This window comes from Mus caroli, unplaced genomic scaffold (genome assembly GCF_978045245.1).
Source record: "Mus caroli unplaced genomic scaffold, Mus_caroli_1 scaffold_1, whole genome shotgun sequence".
Taxonomy (NCBI): Eukaryota; Metazoa; Chordata; class Mammalia; order Rodentia; family Muridae; genus Mus; species Mus caroli.
Window position 1 is genome coordinate 30,416,192 of NW_028227256.1, and position 19,592 is coordinate 30,435,783.

At 42.5% G+C, this 19,592-nt stretch overlaps 1 protein-coding gene across 4 annotated transcripts in view; it reads right to left on the bottom strand.

Moving 5' to 3' along the window:
- The window catches only part of Prim2 (DNA primase subunit 2), a 288,766-nt gene that overhangs the window by 59,190 nt on the left and 209,984 nt on the right, over nt 1-19,592 (bottom strand). For all 4 annotated transcript variants that reach the window (XM_085836111.1, XM_021161843.3, XM_021161852.3 and 1 more), the window contains exons 9-10: nt 13,383-13,455; nt 11,169-11,354 (exon numbers count right to left, since the gene is read on the bottom strand). In XM_085836111.1, coding sequence (XP_085692237.1) covers nt 11,169-11,354; nt 13,383-13,455 — 259 coding nt within the window. The remainder of the gene's footprint in view (nt 1-11,168; nt 11,355-13,382; nt 13,456-19,592) is intronic.

The window sequence follows — 19,592 nt, forward strand, 5'->3', positions numbered from 1 at the left end:
CCATCAGCCCTCCTTCATTTGATAAGACTCAAATGTTGGAAAATTATAAACGCAAAACATTCAGTTTCCCTACATCCTTTCAAGCCCAATCTGTGAATATACTCAACAACCCTGCAGGAGAGCCTGAAGCCTGGAGCCACCAGTGTCTTCAATGACAGTCAGTTCATGGCTGGCCAGTCATCACCGTTTGCATCAGTAAAGAGTCTCAGGTCACTTTGCTGACAATTTCTGTAATATTTAATGCTCAGATTAAATGGCTGATAGAGTTAAATGTATAATAACTACGGGACAGTTTAACTACAGAAAACAAAAAGATACTGAATACCTACTGTGTGCAAGGCACAGGTTGTTTAATGCTTACAACCAGACTTTAGGGACGGTACTATTAGAATTTCCGTGATATAAATGAGGAAAGTTGACTGTGGGAAGATTAAGCAATTTGCCCAAAGTCAGCAGACAGTTGCTACGTGACGGAGCAGAAGTTTGAACATATTATCCTCACTTATTCTCAAAAACTATCTCTAGTTTATCAGATGAAACTGTGTATACTCTCCTTCATTGAAACAGAAGCAGGAACAATTAAAACCGCACTACATGCTGCTCACTCTGAGATTACAGAGCAAAGGTGAACGAGCTGTTACTGAGCACTGGTTCTAAAACCCACATCGCTATTTTGTCAGTACTGGCTTTGATTCTGCTAGACCTGTTGTGAGGTCTGTGACTTCAGGCAATTAACCTAGCTTTTTGAGATCCCAACCCAATCTATAAAGTGAGATGAAAACTATTCTGTTCCTTGTGGTTTACATCTCAGGGAGATCAGTCTCCACGCTGACCTGGGGAAGGCTCTTTACAGGCGAATTCTGGCCGATAAATTAAGAAGTCAAATATTAGCATAATTGCTTTGGGAAGACCATTCTATTGCCAAACCATCAGGTGAGACATCAGTGGCGATGGCTATGGCGAAGGGGCATCACTATGCCCCTTGGGGTGGCAGAAACTGAAATATAAGGGTGAGTCACTTAGGAAGGATTCCTACGGTTGGAGCTGGCAGGACTGGCTTCTTACTGGAAAGATGAGACATGGAATAGGAAAGGGCACAGTGCCATAGATGATGATGAAGGGGGACAATGACGCCTTTTATAGAAATGGCTCGTTCTTTGTAAGGTAATAGATTAAAAACCAACCAAAGTGCAGGGCAGGGGGCAGTGTAGAGCGCATAGGAGTGCAGGGCTCCCTATGATGGCTGATTTTGTGCGTTGTAACTGGACTATGTGGTGCCTGGTACTTCTGCAAATATCTGAGTATTTTACTGGCTTGATGAGCCGTGTTCTCTCTCCAGTGTGAGTGGGCACCATGCAATGTGTGGAAGCCTAAACCAAATGTTAAAGAAAGGAAATCTACCCTCCCCCTCACAGCCTGTGGCGAACACTGCCCTTCTCCTGTTGCTAGCTGTCCTGGCGCTCAGGCCTCTGGCTGAGACTAACCTTCATCACTGGCTTTTCTAAGTCTCTAGCTTGTAGACAGCAGAGTCTGCATTTTTTGGCCTCCAGAATCACATGAGACAATTCCTCACCTTCCCTCCCTGTGTGTTACTGACTCTGTTTCTCTAGAGAAATCTGACCTACACAGTACCACATAAGCACAGTTTGGAACAACGTTTTTTAAAGACCCAGATAAAACAAATGAGTAACAAATGAATAAAGGACAAATCCTGTGTAGAAGCAGAGAGCTAATCACTTCATGTGATAGAGAAGCAGGGATTTATGTTTCTGTATGCTTGTAGTTTTCCATGTTAAAATTTTAAGTATTATCACCCTGTTATATGCCATTATAATGACCATGGATAAAAAGCACATAAAAGCAGCTACAGAATACACATACAATATGAATGTTGGTTTGAATAAATAGGAATACATGTTTTAAATTAAGAGCTGGCCAACTACAGCCAACTCACAGGCTAAATCCAGTTGGGTAACTGGCTTATGAGAAATAGGCCATGTCCACACAGGTCCCACCTGTGGTGGCTTCCTGCCACAGCAGCACAGTGGCTTATGGGTAACACAACTATGTCCATTCACACAGGTCCCACCTCTGGTGGCTTCTTGCCACAGCAGCACAGTGGCTGCAACAAAAGCCAACACAGCTACTATCTGGCCCTCTGGGGGCCATTAAATCCTGTGATTTTTCAGTATAGCCCGACACTGGAAAACTCTCAGGACTTGGGAGACAGAAGTCTGCCAACCAAGAGTTCAAGGTCATTCTTGACTACAAAGGTGATTTCAAGGCCAGTTTGTCCTAGGTTCTTTTCAAAAGGAAAATAATAATCATAATCATGATAATTCAGAGCTTTTAGTTTTTGTCTTTTTTCATCTTAAATTTTACTGAGGATTGTCGCCTAATCCAGCTTCTCACAAAAACAAACCCCACCAAGAAATGCTGGGAGGTTTCACAGTACTCTCCTAAGGTGGACAAATCACTTCATAGCTCCTAGGTAGCTATTTGGTTAAACTGAGAGCCTATATGGAGGAAAACAAAGTCAAAAACAAAACCAACAACAACCACAACCACCCAAGAGAAACAACCAATCATCATTTTGAAATACCCTCATTTTACTTCCTACACCCCAGCTTTAAGAAAGGAACGTGTCATCTGACTTCAGAACAGTACAACCAAGGAATGTCGCTTATTTGGGAAGGAGGGAGCCGGCTAAACGCACACAGAGACTGCAATTTCCTTCCTGTTAAACCTGGCAAAGAACAGGGTAGACACAGGAGCCATTTCTTTTCAAACCTAAACGTACTTTGAAGCCATCCTTTGCCAGCCTTCAGCTTATCTTACATAACTTTCGGTTATTCCTGTGAGCTAATGAGCACGTTCGGGCCTGAGAAAGCAAAGGTTCAGAGGAAAGCTCAAAAAGACACGAGTGGATTTAATATGCAAGTGCATTAGCTAAAGGGCATAATTAAAACTACATCACTCCTTTAAATCTACATAATTATGTCCCAAAGACATTCTCATTAGTATATTCTACTCTGTCACTAAATCAGAGTCTCATGTCCATATATCAGGAAATAAACATAAAATTTTAAAGTTAAGTCAAATAAAATGTTTGCGAAACTCAGCTAACTTTACTTTTAAAAAGTAAAAATAAAGCCAGCCTGCCAACCATCACTACTCAAAAACAAACTCATTACGAGAATATAGTAGGTGAGACTTAGGCACTAATAGGCTTGACAGGCAATTCATTTTCTTTTTTTTTTTTAAGACAGAGCTGCTTTTCTGACACTAACTCAACCTGAAATCTCTACGAAGCAGCACCTCCTTCAGTGAGCAACGGTAACTGGTGTTCCTAGTGATCAGCCTGAAGCACTTCCCTGTCCTCAAGTGCACTCTCAATCACTAAGAATGAGGAATCGTGCTCCGTCACATTTGGGAGTGCACTGCATCATACTCTCAGTATTTTAGGACTAGTAATATAGCTGGTGTATACAGGACAACTGTCCATCAAAGAACGCTATACCCAAACCAGCAGCTCTACTGGAATGCTCTCACGGTACAGTCCATTGACTATGCATCAGGGAAATAATTACCCCTCTCAAAATTTGGGGCAGGATGCTGGAGAAAATGTTATTAAAAGTTCTGTCCCAGGGCTTGTAGGAATTTTAAATCCCATTAGGAAAAAAAGACTAGCCCATGGTGGCCTTTCTGCTTCTCTGCCTTTATTGACACTGATGAAGGCCTCTGAGACAGAAACCTGAAATGGAGCTATGAAGCTATCCCAAGAGTCCACAGCACAGTGACAGGGCAGACTAGCACGGTGGCTATAAGGACCGATGGCACAGTCGTTGTTTTGGTCAGCTTTTCATTACCACACCAAATACTTGAGATGAACAGTCGACAGAAAGGCCTCTTTTAGCTCACAATTTTGAACGTTCCAGTCAACAATACACAATGCATCATGCTTCTGGGGCTCCGGGAGGCCACTACCACAGGAAGCAACAGGTGCTAGAACAAACAATCCAACTAAGAAGTTGCCGAGAAGAACTGGCCGGGAGGAGGAAAGGGTACCTTTCCACCATCCTCCCCCAGGGCCTGAAGACCTCCTGCTAACTGGTCTTAAGTCCTCACCACCTCCTAGTACCAAGTGGGGGCTCCTCCACATCAAAGAAGATAGGCGCGGTGCACATTTAGAGTTGAGTTAGACTGCTCTTCTGACTGCACAGGTGTAAGAGAAAGGCTTGATATGAATCCATCAACATAACAGAGTGTCCATTCCCTGAGATGAATGCGCTGGCAAAGACTTGTGGTGGACCATGGACCAGGAGCTCAGGTTTAATGCCACAAAATGAATAAGATCACTGTCTGCCGTGAGTGCAGATATAATAATCAAGGCCCAAGCCATGCCCTGGAAACCTCAAATGTCCAAGAAGGATACTGCTCTGCCTCAGATATGCTGCGTACCAGCAGCACCCATGTCATCAAGCACACGTGTCCACCCAGCTCTCCAGTTTTCCACTAGTGAGAAAACCAATCTCCACTACAAAGGAAAAGACTGCTTTCAGAAAGCCTGTCAGATGGGACTGTAGACTAAGTAGATCTTTAGATACACTTTTGAGAAGGTACAACTTACAGAGTAAAAACAAACAACAGGGGCTGGTGAGATGACTCAGGGGGTAAGAGCACCTGACTGCTCTTCCAAAGATCCGAAGTTCAAATCCCAGCAACCACATGATGGCTCACAACCACCCGTAATGAGATCTGATGCCCTCTTCTGGTGCATCTGAAGACAGCTACAGTGTACTTACATATAATAAATAAATAAAATAAATCTAAAAAAAAAAAAACAACAACAACAACAACCACACGGCCATAAAGCCAAGGGAAGACTACGGATCCACCAACCTTCTTCTGGCATTCAACACTGGAATCCCCCACTTAGGTTTTCACTTCCATCCAACTGCAGAGCCACGACACCCACATGCAGCTCCTCAGCACCCAGCAGGAAGGTTTTAGCTGAGATTTAATAACACCCAGCTTTTACCAAGATTGAACCTAAGAATCATCCACTTGAATAATGATGTCTTTAGACAAACCACAGTTTAAAAGAGCCTTTGTTATGTTATCAACAGCCTTTATAATAGAAACATAGCACGATTCAGAAAATACTGTCTCCCAATCTATATTGTTACCATTCAGGGTCCAATTCAAATACTAACTTCTCCAGAAAAGCCCTCTGAGGCCCCTGGGTGGATATACTATTTCACTCGTGAGCTCTAAGCTCCTGCTGTTGTTACCACAATCCAGTTCCCGTTAAATGGGAACTTAGGAGCGATCAACTTAGATTCTCTGCTAAATAGCGGGCACTGCTCATATGTGGTATAGGAAGAATAGTATCATATACAGTCATCATATAGATCCCAGCATTATCCTTACCCAAGGCACGAGAAGCTGGAGTTGGGCGCAGACTCACACAAAGTCACACAACTTATAATGAGCAGATGGGTCTGGGCTCTAATTTGATTCCAAAGTATACACTCCCCCAACTAACCTATGCTGCCACCCAAATCAAGCGGAATTACCCTACTCAAGAGACTTGTTTGCTGAGCGATGTAAACTATTTTGGAGTACCCAATACATGTTACTTGAATATAAAATCAAAACAACGTCTGTGCTTCCCAAAGAACTTGTAATAAATTGGAAGGTGATTCCAATTTATTATAAAATAGTGAAGACTTTGTCCCCTATGTCCTTTGCATATTCATATAGCCCACCTTCTCCTTCTACTTTCTTCTCTCTCCATCCCTCTTCTCTCCCTCCCCCTCCCTCTTCCCTTCCTCCCCCTGCTCCATCTCTATCTCATTCTTGCCCCCTCACCTGCCTTCTGACATAGCCCTGACAAGTCTACCTGGCTTTCAACTAATGAATAAGCTGATGTCATTTTCAGGAAAACAGGCCAGGTGGTGGTGGCGCATGCCATTAATCCCAGCAGAGGAGGCAGAGGCAGAGGCAAGTGGATTTCTGAGTTTGAGGCCAGCCTGGTCTACAAAGTGAGTTCCAGGACAGCCAGGGCTATATGAACATGAATACTCAATAAAAAGAAAATCAAAATGTAGGTAGCCAATGACCTGAGTAAGGTTTTTCTACAAGTTGGATTGATAGGTCCCTTATGATAAATGTGTGAATGATTATGGAGTAGTGCATTTATCAAGCATTTAAAATGGTAAGTGTCAATTTAGTTCTCATATTTCATGAATACAGTTACTTCTCTGTAACCCTTAGCAGACAATCACTATCTGTGTCTTAGTTTCTTTTCCTGCACTAATAAAATGTCCTATCGATGGCAACTAAAGAGGAGAGCAGGTTCATCCCGGCCACATTTGAGGTTAAGGAGTCGTACAGCAGGACTTGACAGAGCTGACCACAGCACACCCACAACCAAACAGAGCTCATGCTCAGTTCATCTTCTTTTAATACAATGCAGAAACCCCAGGGCACATTGATTCCTACTGGGGGAGGGGACAGGGGCCAGCCCGCATCAGTTTAATCAAGGCACCCCATACAGACACGCTGTGGCCGGTTTCCCTGGTGATTCCTGTCTCACCAAGGTAGAAAGTAAGATTAAGCATCAGACCTCATTTATTGCACCTCTAGTGACTAAACAGAAAACTGAAAATTTCTATTAAAGAAGGTGTCAAATCGAACAATTTTCACAACACAGTCAACCTGTGATGTGCCTCATGTCTCTTTCTAGACACTAGGAAATACAGCGTTTAAAATAAAATCTAGCCAGGTTTACTGGTGTACCATGTTCTTGCCTAAAACTTACTGCGCTCTTCATAAAAGGGTAACGTTTACCACGGGTGATGCTCTGAATTTCAACAGAATCAGAGTCTCAGGCTTCAGTTAAAGCAGTGTCCCACTTTCCACCCTCAGCCTGAGTGAGCTCACTTTATGTCTTCTCTGCTTTACTCTAAGGCCAGGAGGCACTGTTAAAAAACAAAATACTGCTAACTAAGGATGAATGAAGCTAGATAGACCATAGGGTCTAGTATTGTTCTATCAGGAAAATACACTTAAGGAATGCTTCTCTTCAGGACTATACAATCACATATATAATAACAACTATATTGCCTGTCAAACACCAGGCATCAATAAGTTGTCAAACTGCCATTCTATAGTTTAACATTTTTTAAAACACTGGTGAATTCCTTTATGAACACCACTCCCCTTGTTGCCCCCATATGATGGCCTCAGAGACTAGGAACTGAGGCTGTATTCCATTCCTCACATCTGACAAGGGCCCTGGACAGATAGCAACAGCCGCAATAGAATGCAGGAGCTATGTGAGGAATTCTATGTCCGGTTGCTGTACAACTTAAAGGAGTAGGAGAAAGAGAAGCTGAGAGAGAAGTGTTTACCTATGAGGAATTATCACAGTCAAACTTAGTTATTCAAAGTTGGAAGACCCAACCTAAATGTGTGTGGCATCTTACAATGCCAGCACAAATCTAAGGAGATCTGAGGGGGGAAAAAAAAGCTTTTTCTCTGGCTAGCAAGTTCATCTACCTTGCGGCGGCTGCTGCTGCTACTATTGTGGAGTTCCTTTGCTGGTATAAGAACCCTGCTTCTTCAGTCTTCCAATGTGGAATGAAGACGAGAGGTTCTCTGGGAATTTCTAGGCCCTTGGCACCAGGTTAGGGCTCTGAAGCATGAAGCCTTGGGGGCTCAACAGCTAGCAACTGGGTTCTCAGGCTCTCCAGAGTGAGACAGCCACTATCTCAGACAGTACTGAATAAGCCAGCCTAATACAGCCCCTTTTAATAAACAGTCATTCTACTAGTTCTTTCCCACTGGAGAACCCTAACAGAGTTATATAGCTTATATATGGCAGAAAAAAAATATGCTTGCCTGAGTCCAAGCCTGCACTCTCCGTTAGTCCTTTCCTACCCTTTTCAACATCACTTGGCACAGAGAGAAGGATGTTCAGAAAACATTCTAGAGTAAAAGGAAGGCACTACTTACAATGGAAGGCAGCGAGCTATGAGTTCTCCAGGTCCAGCCTGGCTTCCCCAAGGGCTCATGGGATCGATACTGGAGTATATTGGAGATTCATTAGCAGTACATTAGCTGAGACACTCTGCTGTACAGACTCATTTAGCATTTACTAGGACCTGGCATGTAGCAGGGTTTTAAATGTATGTATGGATTATTGACACAGGACAGATCATTATGCCCAAATTGCCTACGGAGGCAGACAGAACAACTGAGAGCTGAAGACGTGCAGTGGCTATTGGTTGAATAAGCCAGTTAGCAACTTGAATTTTTTAAGGGTAGTTCCCAAAACCATTTTTCTCGATCTAATCTGGAGAACACCACCTTCATGTGGAAGGTTCTGAAAACACAAACTGTGGGCCCTGTCCCCACATCTTGATATGTATAGTCACACACATATCAAGTAACCAGGAGGGGGCAGGGAACAGAATGTAAGTGAATAAGTTAAAAAGAAAATTAACTTAATTTTGAGTGATTGGTAGTAAGCTGAACAATTCAAATCTATCCTATGTCATTACCTGTTGGTGTCTCAGACAAACGAAATATTGTGAAATGTTCCTTGGCTCAGTCACAACAGCAAGCCATGGACCCTGCATATGGCATGCAAGGACCCTGCAGCCACTTAAGCGCCAAATGTCCAGCTGAGCCAGGGGAAGGCAACTGAGATCAATACCACTGCAGGCAATCCAGCTGAGAGGATACGGGGCTGTGAATGTGTCACAATTACCCAGTGCAACTTAATTCTAGTGACTGAGCGACTTAATAACCAAGTTCTAACTAAAGGAATATTTTAATGCTGTGTTTCCTCACACCTTTATAAAAGTTTGATAAATTTAATGTGTTGTAATATACAAGGTGAGGCTTTTCCTCAGGTAGACTGGCAATGTAAAATACAAAAATTATAACTAAGAAAACTCCTCAAAAGGAGAAACTACTTAAGAAATATGAGATCCAAAACTTCAAATACCTCTTGTGAAAGTCATTTATAAACCAAAGAATTGTATTTGACAACTTAGGTGCAATTTTCAAGTGCCCTGCCCTGACAAGAAGGCTTTGTTTATAAGTTTTTAATCCATCACACATACTAATACAACCGTTAAAACTAAGGCTAAAATCTACACTCTAAATCTAATTCCCTGGAGTGAGATGTACTTCAAAGCTTTTGGTCTCAGGATATTATCTCACAACAAAATGCTGTCCTCTTAGGAAGGATGTATCTATTGATGCTCAACATTGATCCTCTAAAAGTGTATGTAAGAAAATCAAATGCAAGAGCAAACGGAGAAGCAGAAACTCCTTAGTGACAACAGCCAAGACCACAATCAGCCCTAACACCAGGTAACAGCGTGCCAGCCGGGGAGACAGTCTATAGAGAAGCAAGGGTAAGCAGAAACATTTGCCCGCTTGCTTCTTACTCCGTGTTCATGTCCTTCTTCAGATCCAGATCAATGTTTTCTAGAACAATCTACCTTCACATCTCACTTTACCTGAAATGAAACTGCTTTGCATGCCACATAAATGTTTTATGTGGACATTATGTTTTAATTAGGGTTGCAGTCTTCCTCTCACTTCCACATGTATGGGATGGAGCGCTCCCCTCACCTCCTCTCGAACATACACACACACACAGAGCCAGGTCTTTAAATAAAGTGTATAATAAAACATGTGTTACATACGGAGTCATGCCATCCTAATGTTCTTACATTTAAGCCCTGATCTCAGATATGACTGTATTCTGTCCTGAGAAAGTGCCTTAAAGGCTGCAAGCAAGGTTAATAAGATACTACCCGGTGCAGCTAGTGCAGAACAAGCAGAGGCCTTGCAGCAGCAGTGGCGGCCAGTGGCAGTGGCTGTGGCACTCACACAGAGAACAGGTCCTCAAGCCACAGGCCCAGGCCGCAGGAACAGTGGAATCTGCCAACATCCTTGAATTTCCAAACTTCAGAACCACGAGAAACTAAGTTTCTGTTGCTTAAACCACTACACTTGGAATTTTGTTATGGCAGCTCCAAAAGCTAATAGGAGACAACACATGGCATTTCTTCATGTAAACATTCTTCATTTTCTATTAGCCTTTGATCCAGAAGAAGCAAATCAAGAAATCGACACAAACGCTTTTTCATGTGGTGTATGACATAACAAAAAGCACATTTCTAGACATAATTTTACCATCTGATATTAGTAGAAAAGAAAAGTAACTGAGGAGTGGGCCTGAGAACTTGATGTTCTAGACTCATTAAAGGCAGCTGGAAGGGTCTGCAGTGATGGCTGTTGAAATAAATGCTCTAGAGCACAGTGTGAAAGAAAGCATTTTAACTGATTTCTTTTGTTTTTGTTTTTTTTTTTTTTTTTTGGTTTTTCGAGACAGGGTTTCTCTGTGTAGCCCTGGCTGTCCTGGCACTCACTTTGTAGACCAGGCTGGCCTCGAACTCAGAAATCCGCCTGCCTCTGCCTCCCGAGTGCTTTCACAGTGTGTGTGCGCGCATACATCCTTATAAAAACACAGCTCAGAAAGCAGATTTAGCCTGCTGGTAACATGCCTACTGAAGAAGACACCTGGCCTGGGCTATTAGCACTTGCTAGATTAAGAGACTTGGGGCCCCAGAGAGTGGGGAAGTCAGGTGGGGTGGGGGTGGTGAGGGCATTCTAATGGAGATGGCGGCAGCGTGGAGTGGGCATGAGATGCTGAAGTCAGAGGGTAGACCAGGAGGGGGATAAAATCTGGACTGTAAAAAAAGATTAAATAAAATTTAACAAAGAAAAAAAAAAAAAAAAAGATGTGAATTTCTTTTTACATAAACTAAGATACATGTACCTTATACACTTTTACCTGTGTTTCAGTGCATATTTTAAAAACAGATCTTGGGGCTACAGAGATGGCTCAGTGGTTAAGAGCATGGACTGCTCCTCCAGAGGTCCTGAGTTCAATTCCCAGCAACCACACGGTGGTTCACAACCCTATAATGGAATCTGATGCCCTCTTCTAGTATGTCTGAAGACAGCGACAGTGCACTCATATACATTAAATAAATAAATACATATTTTAAGAAAAAACAAAAACAAATCTTGTAGTTTCAGACTAACAATTTGCTGCTGCTATGCCTTTTCAGCAGTACCTTGTCTGGGTCCATCTTTCCTCTGATAAACTCTTGCTTCCAGAACTGCAATGCCTGCTCCAACGTTAGCCCGATGCCCTTGAGGAACAGGCCGTACTGCATGCGGCCTCCGTGACGGAGATGGTGGTTCTCCCTCAGTGCCTTGTGCAGCTGACGCATGCAAGGCGGGAAGGACTTTGTAGACAGCTACAAGACAAAAAAAGCAAGTTGTGGTAATGCCAAACATATACTAGACCACATGTCATATTTGCTGTGACTGTAAATTTGACTAAGTCAGAATAAAGAACATAAGCCACAGAAAGCATTCCTTATTACTATGATTGTAAACAAGACATTTTATAATGATTAAAAATCAAGCTGGTAACACTTTGAACATACTAGGTTATATAATATCTGTTTCCCTTGTTTCTTTTTTAAATTTTTTCTTTGGATAACTAGTGATTCACATTATTAGTTGCAAGAGGTAATACAGGGGTTGGGGATTTAGCTCAGTGGTAGAGCGCTTGCCTAGCAAGTGCAAGGCCCTGGGTTCGGTCCTCAGCTCTGGGGAAAAAAAAAAAAAGACAAAATAACAAAAACACCAAAAAAACAAGGTAACTGGCAAGAGGTAATACAGAGATACAGCGTGTCTCAGTTTTCCTCAGATAAAACTCTTGCAGGACAGGCAACTACAATGTGGATATGTCCCACTCTTTCCTCAGATTCCCGCAGTTGTGCATCTACTTCTGTGTGGACGTTACACCACGGAGAGGTTTATACATACATCGCCACAGTCAGGATGCAAAATGACTTCAGCATCACAAGGGTCCCGATTTCCTGTTTGTGTTTACTGCAGGTGTGTACACACACCTGAATTTGAGTGTGGAGACCAGAGGTCTTCCTCTATTTCTGTCACTGAGCATGAAGCTCACTGCTTCAGCTAAACCTGCTGGCCAGCACAGCTTCTAGGATGCTTGTGTCTGCCCGCCCCGTCCTGGTGCTGGGACTTCAGGCCCAGACCAGCACATGCAGCTTTCTCTGTAAATGCTGGGGTCCCAATGCAAGTCCTCACACATAACAAGCACATTACCAACCGAGCCGTCTCATCGACTCTCGTCCTGCTGGCTAATTGCTGCTTTCTCTGCCCCACTCCACCCCTGCCTCCTCCTCCTCCTGTCTTAACACTTGGAAACAGCTCATCTGTTCATTTCAGTAACGTTGTCATCTCAAGAGAACTGACTAAACAAAATCACATAGCATGTCGTGTTTGAAGACTTGCTTCAAGGCTGACCTGGGACAACTCAGGATAGGTCAATGACCAGGTGCAGTCTATAGCTGGAATATGCTGCAGTTTGCTTACTGAAGAGCATTAGATATTGTCCATCTTTTTATTACAAACAAAACTGCTCTGAATGTTCTAAGAGGGTTTACATGGACATAATATTCTCTAAGAGAAAGGTCTGAAAATACAATTGAAAATGGGAAATTGATTTATAACATAAACCAGATATAAAGAACACAAAATTAATAGAAAAAATTTCAAAGAGAAAATTCAAATTAATGTTTAGCCAATACTTTAAAAAAAAAACACAGGTCTTTTTGTTTTAATGTCAAAACTAAAATATCATGGTACTAGAGACATAGCTCAGAGGTTAAGAGCACTGACTGCTCTTCCAGAGGTCCTGAGTTCAATTCCCAACAACCACATGGTGGCTCACAGCCATTAGTAATGAGATCTGATGCCCTCTTCTGGTGTGTCTGAAGACAGCAGCAGTGTATTCACATACATAAAATAATTCTTTTTTTTTTTTAAATGAAGCATCATTCGTTGGTTTTAACTCAGCGTTTTCACTCTCCATCTCATCCTTATTCCCTCTAACGTCCTCAGAAACATCCTTCCTCCCAGGACTTGAACTCTCACTGGGCAGACTTGCCAGCGGACCCTGTCAGGAGGACCAGGCCTGACTTGTTGACTTTGCTGCCCTCTCTAGTGAGCATCTAATGTCTCTCTGTAAAGAACAACTAAGTTATATCCTCAAAACTAACTAAAAGACTGCAAACTACTTTCCCTTAAATTTGGTTTTCTTACAATTAAAAAAAAAAAAAAAGAGTCACATACATAAGATATGAGCCTTTCCTCTTAAAATGATCAGCAAGCAGCAAGGTAGCACTCTGCCAGCTTCCACCCAAGGATCTCTACTTGAGACAAGTCTGTTGTACCGGGCTGGAGCTTACCGAATCAATCTGATCTAAGGAAATCTTGCCGGTGTTCTTCTGGGTACTATAATCTTGACCAGTGTAAGAATGACTGAAAAGCAAAGACAGAACAAAACACTAAATGAGATTTGTAAATGCTTTTATCTCTTCAAAGAGAACTTTTACTCTAAGATCAAAGTTATAATAAGACATTTTACCCATGAAGCTTAGCAGAAAGCCAAGTACTTTATATGTATTTAATAAGGCATATGCAATGAATTACTTCCTAGTAACACACAATGTAACAGCAGCCTGGATCTCCTGACTCCTAACCCAGGGCAGCACTTGCATGACTTACAAAACCTACACTGAGAAAGCTTAGACCTGCTATGTAAGCCTCATGAGAAAAGCCGCGTCAGACCCACAAGGAAAGGGGCATGTCCAAGAGAAACACCCCTGACCACAGATCCCTGAGCAGTCATTTAGCCTTTTGGCATCCCATGTTCCTTCTCTGTCAAATGGAGATGATGGTGACTGCTGTCAGTGCTGACAGGGGGATCTGAATTGAAATCCAAATTGACATCATTTTTGTTAAAGGCCTGACATGCAGTAGAAGTCCTGTGCATTAAAGTACTCAAGTGTGTAAATGTGCAAGGAATCTCTTAGTGCAGTCTCTAATTAAGTCCTCATATCCGTTCCAAGAGAACACCTAGCTTACATTAGCAAATGAAGAAATTAGAAACATGTTAGGATCAAAAACACCAAGACTGCTGTGCAGCCGAAAGCAAACTTGACTCTTCATTCCATTTCTTCTGGATGCTGTCATCCTCTTCCAGTCATAAACATCTCTGGTGTTATTTACAAATGTGGAAACACCAGTTGATACGCACTATCTGAGGCCATTCATCTTTTGTAATCTCCCATATCCATGACAAGATCTACTACCCATGTCCAACCCCATAAACAAAGTTCCCATGGTATTCAGTTTGACACAACAAAGAGCAGCTGCTGTATTCCATAGAGAAACGTATCCAGTCAACTCGTGTTTACAGAGATGCAACTGAAGAAACTGCTGGAGACAAGAGCTGAGTTAATCATAAAGCATTCCAGGCTCTACTTCATGTCTATTGGGCACCGACTTTTCCTTTCCCGCTGAACTGCATACGTGCTCTTTAAGCAGCTGCAGTTTCCACAATCGATCAATTCCACTGATTAAGCAACGGATATGAGTTACGGGACAAGCCCACAGTAGTATGCTGGGATGCTGCAATTACCTCATGAGACTGTCAGACCTAAGTGTAAGCATCTCCTTCCCACAGTCTCCCTCTTCTGGAAGTAATGTATGATTTGTTCTGACACATTCCATCAATTACATTTAACATAATGTATACAAAGATCACCCTACAGGAAACCCACTGCTGTTATTTTAATGACTGAGGCTGTCTGGCAGGTTTATGTATGTACAATGTATGTATACTTAGGTTCACAGGTGTGAGGGTGGCTTCTGAGTATGTGCACATGCATGTAAAGGCCAGAGGTAACGTCTACATGTGGGCTTCCCTGGTTCAGCCAGTTAACCAGCTTACCCTGTGCCCACCATGCCCGGCAGGCCATGTTTGTATGGATTCTCAGGACCTGAACTCCAGTCCTCATGCGTGCGTAACAGCATTTTATCCATGGAACCATCTCCCCAGTTCATTTTAGACTCTTACATAGGCATAAAAGACCATTATTTCTATAAATCCCAAGAATAAAAACCTACTTCTCTTCCCAATCTTACAGGAAAGCAGAGAAGTGCCATAGGGTAACGGAAACAGCAGAGGCTGCAAGTCTGAGGACTTCTTGCTTCAGGTTTTAAGTCACCAGTTCTACAACTGGAAGTCACGTAATGACCCTGATTTGCCAACATTCTCATTTGTAAAATGGAATTACAGATGTCAGACTTGACTAGAAATGCTGGAGAAAGCACATAAAATGACTTATTCAATGTGCTAATAAAAAAATCAGTAAAGTATTTTCTTATACAGCAGAGCAATTGCATTCTTTACCAGTGAATAAACTACAGGCAAACGGCAAGGCGGAGACACAATCGGGCTCTGTGCTACTTTGTGTCTCTGACCCCAGTAAACTTCAGTATCCATATGCATAATTAAGATGGTGATTGCAATCATTTAAAAGAGCTATTTGCAAATACACAAATAGTGGTATTTTACACATTTTAGTGGTAAAATGATATACAGATATAATTATAGATGATTATTGATAAAACACAGTCAAATAATTCCTATACCACAGGAACTTGCCTTAGCCAGATTAATGTGGCATACTGAGTTTAGAGGAATAAAGAAGAAACACAAGCAGGGAGCAGTGGCACACACCTGCTAGCAGGGTACGGAGATTAGGAATTTGACGCCATTCTGAACTACACAGCAAGGGATGAAGGCAGTCCAGGAAGTGGAAAAATACACGCGCACACACACACTCACACATTTAGACTCATTCATTTTATACAAATGATCGTCATTCTGGATATATATATATATAACACATACATACACATATTATGCATTTTATAAAAATAATTGTCATTTTTGCATATATGTAGATATATAGATTGATGTAGATATATACATCTTCCAAATATACATACATATACATATGCCAAGTATTTATATAAATGCATCAGCTTTAACATTATAATATACAAATGAGCTAACTTCCAAGAAAAGGGTAAAGGCAAAAGAGAATCACAGCACACTACAGAAGGAGTACACAGAGCGTGCACATCCAGAAAGGAAGGCACCTGTCACGCATGCCTCAGGTGGAGTCCTGGGAGTGAACACAGAAATGGAACTGGGAATGTGACTCCCTGTCTTAGTTAGGGTTTCTATTCCTGCACAAACATCATGACCAAGAAGCAAGTTGGGGAGGAAAGGGTTTATTCGGCTTACACTTCCATACTGCTGTTCATCAATCACCAAGGAAGCCAGGACTGGAACTCAAGCAGGTCAGGAAGCAGGAGCTGATGCAGAGGCCATCGAGGGATGTTCCTTACTGGCTGGCTTCCCCTGGCTTGCTCAGTCTGCTCTCTTATAAAACCAAGACTACCAGCCCAGAGATGGTCCCACCCACAAGGGGCCTTTCCCCTTTGATCACTAATTGAGAAGATGCCTTACAGCTGGATCTCATGGAGGCATTTCCTCAACCGAAGCTCCTTTCTCTGTGCTAACTCCAGCTGTGTCAAGTTGACACAAAACTAGCCAGTACACTTCCCTTCTCATCTATGGTAAGGATCCTTTATGCACCAACCAATGAGGACCCTGGACACTCAAGTCTACTTACACTGGCTGTGATAGAGTTGACATGGAAAGCAAAGACAGATGACAAGAAACCCTTGAAGCCTGTGCTCTGTGGGCAATGGGAAAACCCTGAGAATCTCCAAGCACTGAACTTACACACTCAGTGTTTACTTAAAACTGTTTTTCATTTAAAGAAGCAGAGTGGAAAAATGAATAGAAAGTAGAGAAACTGGACACTAAAAAAACTATTTTAGGCAGTATTACATCTAGGCCAGGGAAGGTAACAGCTTAACTTATCTCAACAGATGAATTTAGATTTTAACTTAGGGGAGAAGACAAGAATCACAGGGAACTTACAGCTCAGTTACTTGAATGCTTCCAAGATACAAATTCTCCTTCAACAGAGAAAACCTATTTTAATGAAATAAAACTTCAATTTGAGTATAAACACTAAAAGATTTTTTTTTTCCCTGAGACAGGGTTTCTCTGTGTAGCCCTGGCTGTCCTGGAACTCACTCTGTAGACCAGGCTGGCCTAGTACTCAGAAATCCGCCTGCCTCTGCCTCCTAAATGCTGGGATTAAAGGCGTGCACCACCACCTCCCGGCTAAAAGCTCTGCTCTGGCTTAAATGCTAAAAATGTCACCCACAGCTCAGGCCAGTGAGATGGCTTAGTGAGTAACAGCAAATGCCTTCACGTCCGATGGCCTGAGTTCAACCTCTGAGACCCTCCACACACAGAGAGACATGGGAGGGAGGGGGGATGAAGGGAGAGACAGGGGTTACAAAGAGAAACCTCTGGATGCTCAATCTATTTTCAGAGCAGGGAACCTTTGAAGTCCAGCAAGCCTGACTGGAATTTGAGGGTGGACCTGTGAAGGGAACACCCACCTTCCCATCTCTGGTCCTGTTCAGGGTCTCTGCATCCTGGTCCACCGGGATGTTAGGAACCTTTCCCACATGTTCTTGCACCACAAACTCTGCCTCGTCTTCCCTGGCACACTAAACCCATGGGCTGAAATCAAGGCTCCCCCGAGAAGGTGTTTGGCATGCATTTTTGGTCCCAAGAATGAAGGTAACTAATGGCTTCCCTTAGGTCACTGGAGCAGTTCCAGAGCTGACTTTCCTGTCTTCTCATGGAACAACTCAAAGATAGAGACGCGAACAGAACGCAAGCAAGCAAGCAAGCATTGGAAGATGTTCTGAAGATGCTGGTTGTAAAAGGACTGAGTGTCCTTTTGCTAAAATGTAGCAGTGCTGTGGACCCGCAAAAGAAACCTGGTCCCAGCCTTAACAAAACTGACCAGAACATCTAACACAGGATGGACTCTTTTTTAAAAATGCTATTAGACTTTCAGATTCTAATAGGTTTCTCCCACATCTCAGTTACTGTCCTTATGTAACAAATCCTAATTACTAAATTATAAGACAAAACTAAGAACAAGACACACGGCTGGCTCAGCCCAAGGGCTGTTGCCACTTGGTTAACCTAACTCGGTAATTCCTCACAGGGATTCCGAGAGGTTAACCTCTTCTAGACAATGCCCCACAGGCATGCCCAGAGGCCTGTCCCTTGTCAAGATGACAATCAAGATTAATTATCAGAATCCCAAACCTATATTTATATACCCAAGTTTACAGGGTGCTACCTTTAAGCCAGTTAAGTCCATGACTGAGACAAGAACACAATCACAGTCACACTGACGTATGAATCCCAAGTGAGAGGCAGACCTTCTGGGCTTTGTGGAAGCAACAGAAATGTAAGTCCCGTTGATGCACACACATGGAAATTGAATACATAGACCTGCACTAGGGACATTTATTGAATTGTGGAAACTGAGAGTTGGAGGCAAAAAAAACAAACAGAAATTATACAAAAGTGGGTCTGTGGGTCTCCCAGAAAGACTAGTTGGTTGGGGGTGGAGAGGATCTTCTCATGCTGTGGCACTGATGACAAGCACACGATGAACGTCACCCCTCAGTGGCACCCTGACACATCAGTCAAGGATGACTGACAGCTGCTTCATCTCCTTCCCAGAAGGTAGGCAGGAGCGAAAATTCTGTTGGAGCATTTGCAACTGGTGGGGGTCTCGGTGGCAGCTCTTCTGTGTGAGGCACCCAGCCCAGTTGGTACAGGGCAGTTGTGGAGGCTCAGCCAACAAGGAAATAAGCAGGGCTCTCGGAATCTTTATCTAGCTCTGCAACAGGCAGGGACTATAAAGGGAATCTGGGTAGTGCCATCAAAGGTGGCCAAGAAGATCAGGGGATTTGTAAACTCCATCACTATACTTTGTACCAAAGTTGTTCTTCACCAAGGCCTAAATGTATTAGACCTAAACATGCCTTGGTTGTTTTCCTTTCTGAATTATTTCTTTGGTTTGGTTTTCTTTTTAAAAGCCATAGCTGGCCTGGATCTCACAAGATAGAGCACACTGTCTGTGAACTCACAGAGGTACCGCTGCCTCTGCCCCATAAAGGTAGACATAGCTCACAGCTCGCCGCTACTGTGTCGGCTTTCTATGCTTACCGTTTATAATCTCTTCCAGGGAGCACCAGAAGGTCTTTCTAATCTACTTGTTTTAAACCACTGTAAGAAATGTTTCATCCTGAGGTAGAAGCATTTAGGTGTATGTTCTTTGATGCCTAATATCTGGACGCTTGGGGGTTTATTTTCTACATTAAAGAAACAATTACTACTTTGGGACATTTCCAAAATACAATAGTTCAGCTTCAGATACAGGAGGTTTAAGTGGAATCCAACTTCATTCAATCAGTTTTACTCTCCTTGGATATAAAATATAGAAATTCTCTGTCCACATTAGCTAGGAACCACCAGCCAAATGTGACTACTAAGCCCTTAAACTTTCCTTATTCTTGGTTAAGATGTTTAATAATAACTACAATGTATTCTTGATTTCAAATACTTAAAATGAGATAATATAATATTTTTC